The following is a 6,000-nucleotide window of genomic DNA, read 5'->3' on the forward strand; positions in this document are numbered from 1 at the left end:
CTGTTATCTTGAAGCTTTTATCTCTCTTAATTATAATAATAATTTTCTTTGGGTAGAACAACACGGTGGTGGTGGCAGACTTCGGACTGGCTCGGCTCATGATCGATGAGGAGAAGCTGTCGCAGGGTAAACTGTCAGGTCTGAAGAAGCCTGACCGCAGGAAGAGGTACACTGTGGTGGGAAACCCGTACTGGATGGCTCCTGAGATGATCCATGGTATGATCTACTGGGACACTTGTGCCCCTGTTTATTCAGTAACACCTAGATCCATTCACTCCTTCCTAAGATATCTAAAGAAAACTACAATCACTGCACCGGCACAGTTGTTGAATGTATATGGCACTCCTCCTAAATACTGATAATATTTGTCCTTTTTCCTTCCCAGGGAAGAGCTACGATGAGAGAGTAGACATCTTTTCCTTTGGTATCATGCTTTGCGAGGTAAGTGGCCCTCTACTTTCTGTAGAGTCAGACACCGAGGATTTTAGAGAGATTATTATTGGATTAATAAAATTTAAAAATGCTTTCACAAATGTTTTGTGGTCTTAATTTGGAATGAATGTGCCAAAATTATATAAAAAAAGGAGTTTTTTCCTGAGTAGTACATTTAACTATCACTTTCAAAAGTTGCTCATTTAACATTAAATCCTTTAAAACCTTCAGGGGTCTAAGGTGTTCCCGCAGTTTTACTACTCAATGAATTAGGCCGATGTTCAAGTTCAGCTATAATTTTCACTCACTATGTGTTTCATTTGTGCAGAGCTCCACTTCTGCTTGGTTTACAATGTATTCGCATTTGCATTCTGCGTGCAAGTTTTTCTTCTGCTAAAAATTCTAAAAATACTGTTTTCAGTTCATTTTATGAGTATGAAAAGTAAAAGACGTTTACTCCCTGAATGAAAATCCAGCCTGAAAGTGTGGTAGGCTTTGGACCTGGCCTCACACCATCTACAGTTAGGTTCAGTCCCAGATTATGACCTCCCCAGATGGACACCATTAGCCAGTGAATAGTGCAGGGATTAGAGAGAGCAGAAAAACAAGTTGTCTTGATGTGGCTTCTGGCAGGCAGGCACACGGTAGTTGTGGTCTGTTGGGAACGATCAGCTTCAGTTTGAAGGGTTTACTTGTTTTCATCAGATTGGCACCGGAGGGCTCACTTCACTCACAGAGAATCCCTCGGTGACACTTCCATCTTTAATTCTTCTTACTCTTTGTCTCTTTGCTTGTCTTACCCCTCCAGATAATCGGTAGGGTGAACGCAGACCCAGACTACCTCCCCAGGGCGATGGACTTTGGACTGAATGTTTCTGGTTTCCTGGAGCACTACTGTCCCCCAGATTGTCCCCCCGCCTTCTTCCCCATGGCTGCTGTGTGCTGTGACCTTGATGCAGACAAACGGTCAGACATCTACAATAATTACTGTACCTAAAGGGAACTTTTTTCTTCTAAAATCTCTTTCTTCTGAAATGCACATTTTATAAACTAAGTATCAAAGTTTTATTGTTTTTGTTTTTGTTTTTTTTTGTTGTGAACTTTCCTTTTGATTATGTAAAAAAAAAGCAGAAAATATAAATAATAGATAATAACCTGCTTTCTTAATCCATAGCCCTGCTTTCTCAAAACTGGAGGAGTGGCTAGAGAACCTGAAAATGCACTTGGAAATTTGTCTGCCCCTGGTGTCTGAAGTGGACCAGCTGCACAAGGCCTTCTGGGAGAACCACAACATCACCCGCCCTGAAAACGGCCTGCACACCCACCCCGAACAGCCAGAGTAGGACTGGACACAACAGGAGGAGTGGGGAGTTAAGAGTTAATTCCACCAGGGCAGCGACCGCCTGCCTCAGGTGGTGCAGTGGCTGGAGGAATCCATGTTTGAAGCAGATGCAGCAGGCTCAGGCTGGCTCAGGCTTATTGAACAGACTCAGGGGGAAAACGTGGACGTGAAAAGCCACCCGTGCGAGATGCACTCACACGCACACACATACACACACGCACATTCAAAGTAAAATCAAGAGACATTAACTACGATAGCTTGATTCTGCTGCACCCGAAAGCTAATGTGGAACATGTCATATGCAATCAGACCTGACTTACAAATCATGACTCAACTCCTGAATCATGTAGGTTTAACATTAGTGGTCATACCATTCAAGAATACTTACTGTAGTTGCTGTAGTGTGTATATTCATGTGGATAAGGTAGTCCAAAAAACAAGGCACAAAGCAAACCTTCAGCCGCCTCACTTTGGGCCTCTACAGAGTACATTGTGCACCATGTGTTTGCAGGTGTTTCTGTGTGAGTTTGGTTTGATTTTGCTTTTTGGTTTGGATCGCAAAACTGAAAATGCAGATGAGAGGGGCCCATTTGTCACTCAAGACGCAAAGGTTGAGATCAACTTGCTGTCCACTAGTCAAACAAAACCTTTCAAGCTTTAAATAGCTCACTGAGGAGTGCATGATGTAAATAACGCTGTCAGTTCAGGTCCTGGTTCATCGTGTCCCTCTCACCTAAGACCTACTTGTGTCTGTGGTGCTGCTCCTCTTCCTCATTTATTGTGTAGCACTGACTTAACACTGAGGTACACATCTTAGACATCATTTTGGTACGTTGTCTCCCCAAATCTAAGAGCTGTTAGTGTATCTCAGTCATATTCACATGGCATCTTTATTCATGCATTCATACCAGTGTAGATAGCTGGCAACATTGTAAATGTTTTAAATAGTGTAAATGTACAGACATATTTTATATACGTACGCTACATTGCCATATTTTTATTGGCCGACTAAGGAGAGTGAAAGTTTGACTGCAGTTATGAAGGCACAGCCGAAAGTTGTTGTTTTTTTTTTTCTTTTTCTACATTGTCACCATTTGGCAGGTTAGAGGCTTTTAACGTTTGAGATACGAGGAATCTTATCACCATGAAACATCTCCAACCCTCAGTTCAAGCTCAGTAAATGTTACATCCTGCAATTTCCCTCCATCAAAAAAGTATTTCTCAACATTTGATTGGCCATCTTGGAGTTTTCATGTAGCCATAGATGTGCACCGGAGTATATTTATAATTGTTGGAGGGGGGTTTATTGCCATTCTAAACTCGCTGAACTGAAATTGATCAACTCAAATTTTATGTGAATTGATGATTTTTGAGGGCAATCGATCTGTTATTAATTATTTACTCTCATCTCATGTACTGTACAGTAGTTCAGGTGTGGGGATAATATCACTAGGTACTGTCTCATCGTGTTGGCTGTCTGTCCACATATCTGTCTCTCCTCCTGTGGATGACCCACTGTTTGTTTACATGTAAATGCTAGCTGTAAATACCACTGTATATATGTGTCTGTCCTTACATCTGTCTTCGTGCATTGCATAAATATGCGCACTCCTCAGAAATGATCTCTTCCTCTGGACAAATTTCTCTCTTGCACCTTCTAACATAAGATTTCTGTCCCTTTTTTTTTTTTTTTAATTTCCTGCTGTTGTTTTCACAAGCTGCATGATGCACTACATAGGTCTATTCAGCTTCTAACACCAAGCTATTTTTGTCTCTAAAAATTGTGATTTTAAATAAGAAAACAAAGAACGAAAAAAAAAGTCAACAGAGAAAGCAAGGCTATAAAGGAAATGAGAAAAAAGAACACAGCATTTGTTGTTTTTATATATAACCACTGAAATCTTTTTGTATAGATCTGAGTACTTTAATTTGCACTATATTACCAAATGGCTGGTTGAAGCCATGTTTATTAATTTCCTCTCTTGGGCTACTTGTGATAAGGAAATAAATGTCGGTTCAGGTTGATATATGAATGCAAGACACTGATAGAGCCTTTCAACTGTAAAAATGCGATCTGGGGAATTCATCCTCTTGATAGCAAACTGGAGCACGGGAGGATTAGTGAGGTTTCTGATTTAGATGCATTTTTGTGCACAGTTCAGCTTTAAAAAAATCTGTTTTGGCAGGAGCCTGTCTGATACCTCTGTGATCTTACCCTCAGTAAACTCAGACTTCTGTGGCAATATTGATTATATTTTCCATTTTCAAGCAAAACTCTCTAAAATTCTTAAAATACTTTCATGTCCAGTTGAATAGCTCCTAAGAGACAAGGTTTTCCAGTCTTTGCTACCAAGAGGATATGATGTCCCAGGTCTGCCTGCTGCCTACAGACTGGTCCTTTGTGAATGATGTTCTGTGTTGTTTCTGACTGCTTGGTTTCATATGTGATGCCCACAGAGGCTGCAACCACTGCTGGTCCTTCTGATAATAGAGCACTGGCCTTTCTCACCTCTCACCTCCTCGTCACACTCTTTTTGGCTCAGGGCCGTAACTTTCTGGAGCTTACTTCACAATTCAGTTAATTCAGCAGCTTTATAGGAAAGCAGAACTCAACAGTAACTGTGCAACTCAAAGAGCATGTAACCTCCTGTCAATGTATAGGCTAATAACACAAAATACGCTTCTGTAAAACAAGCCCCTCATGGCTGATGTGTTTGTCCGTGGGCATGCACTGTACATGAGTGGCTTTGCCATGTTTCTGTCTCCATTTCCTGTGTGAGCCATGTCGAGCATGTTAGATGTGTCTGCGAGGACGTGTTGATGATCAATGAGAATGTCTCAGCAGCACTTCTTTGCAAAGGATCGTTACCTCTGAACAATGCTGTGCCTTTGTTGTAAGCTAGCCTTGCCAACGACTCGAAAAACGTGAACTGATTTCCCTTTTTTTTTTATGTATCATAAGTGCAAGCCTGATTCAAGTGGATTGAATATCATTGCTGATACTATGTTGTATGAGATTTCATTTTATTCTGTATCATATTTATATTTTCCAGATCTCCATTGTCAGTTTTGATATTTTAATATTATATTTCTTTTTTTTGTCTTATTTAATTTTTTACACAAGCTGTGAAAACAATTCTGCACTTTAATCCTGAACGTGAACATTTAGACTCTGAGGAGGCGACTGTTTTTTTTCCTTTTGTCACAGCTAAAAATAAAACTGTTGCTCCTTAAACAAACCAAAGACTCAAAATGTGTGTTCATTAATGATGATGTCTAACTCAGTCACTGTTAGTCCATTACATCTCAGTTTCAAAAGAGCTCCAGAACCATGTATTCACTCCATCGTTGGCCTTTTTCCACTACTGAAGCACACAGCTCCAGTAATATGTGAGTTTACACCAGAATAGCACTGCATTACCCAGGCAGAGAAAATGTGTGGGCCACATTAAAGTGGTAAAAATAGTGCTTGCCTCTGCTCAAAAAGGGTCTAGAGGAATTTATTAGAAATGTGTTTACACATTAGCCACAAGATGTCACTATCTGTCTCTGCTCTTTTTTTTTTTTTTTTTTTTTACAATGAAATAGAAAGGACAATAATTTAAATATATATATAGCTGCTGTATTTCCCAGCCTTGTATACAATATGTAGTGTCACTCCTGGTACTACTACAAATAGTGCAAAATATCAGCAGTAGAAGATGTATTCAGTCCTTTACTTAATTAAAAGGCACAATACCACAGTGTAAAAAGTCTTGCACTTTTTTGTATGGTTTTTGTATGTAAAATCTTGATCTTCAATAGAAGTAGTAATTATAGTTGTCAGATTAATGTAGTGGAGTCAAAAGTACAATCTTTCCCTCTAAAGCACAAAGTAGATAGACAGTGGGCCCCTGAGCACAGAAATGTAAAAGGCCCCCCAAGTCATTTTGGTTATTTTGTCCACTCTTGTTTATTTTTTGTCTGCTTGTAGTTGTTTTGTGTCTCTTTGAGGTCTTTTTGCATCTCTTTGTAGTCATTTTATTGAATTTCCTACAAGAAACTGCTTCAACTGCTTCAAAGAGAGTCTCTGGCCTGGGGGTCCTCTGACCACTTGGGCTCCTGGGCCTGTGCCAGGAGGCCTGTTCAGTGAGCCGTCCATGGTGATATGCAGTAAATAAGGTAAAATGAGGATACACAGATAAAGTATTAGTTCCTTAAGATTTCAGGACAATCTTGTACTCCAG

At 40.0% G+C, this 6,000-nt stretch overlaps 1 protein-coding gene across 3 annotated transcripts in view; it reads left to right on the top strand.

The window, feature by feature from the left end:
• The window catches only part of limk1a (LIM domain kinase 1a), a 55,250-nt gene extending 50,237 nt beyond the window's left edge, over positions 1 to 5,013 (top strand). For all 3 annotated transcript variants that reach the window (XM_071495877.1, XM_071495878.1, XM_071495879.1), the window contains 4 exons: positions 57 to 216; positions 386 to 441; positions 1,241 to 1,398; positions 1,607 to 5,013. In XM_071495877.1, the coding sequence (XP_071351978.1) occupies positions 57 to 216; positions 386 to 441; positions 1,241 to 1,398; positions 1,607 to 1,775 (543 nt within the window). In that variant the 3' untranslated portion in view covers positions 1,776 to 5,013. The remainder of the gene's footprint in view (positions 1 to 56; positions 217 to 385; positions 442 to 1,240; positions 1,399 to 1,606) is intronic.
• The last annotated feature ends 987 nt before the right edge of the window (positions 5,014 to 6,000 follow it).

This window comes from Trachinotus anak, unplaced genomic scaffold (genome assembly GCF_046630095.1).
Source record: "Trachinotus anak isolate AG129_WGS33_773 ecotype Australia unplaced genomic scaffold, CSIRO_AGI_Tana_v1 ptg000014l, whole genome shotgun sequence".
In the NCBI taxonomy this organism is placed as follows: Eukaryota; Metazoa; Chordata; class Actinopteri; order Carangiformes; family Carangidae; genus Trachinotus; species Trachinotus anak.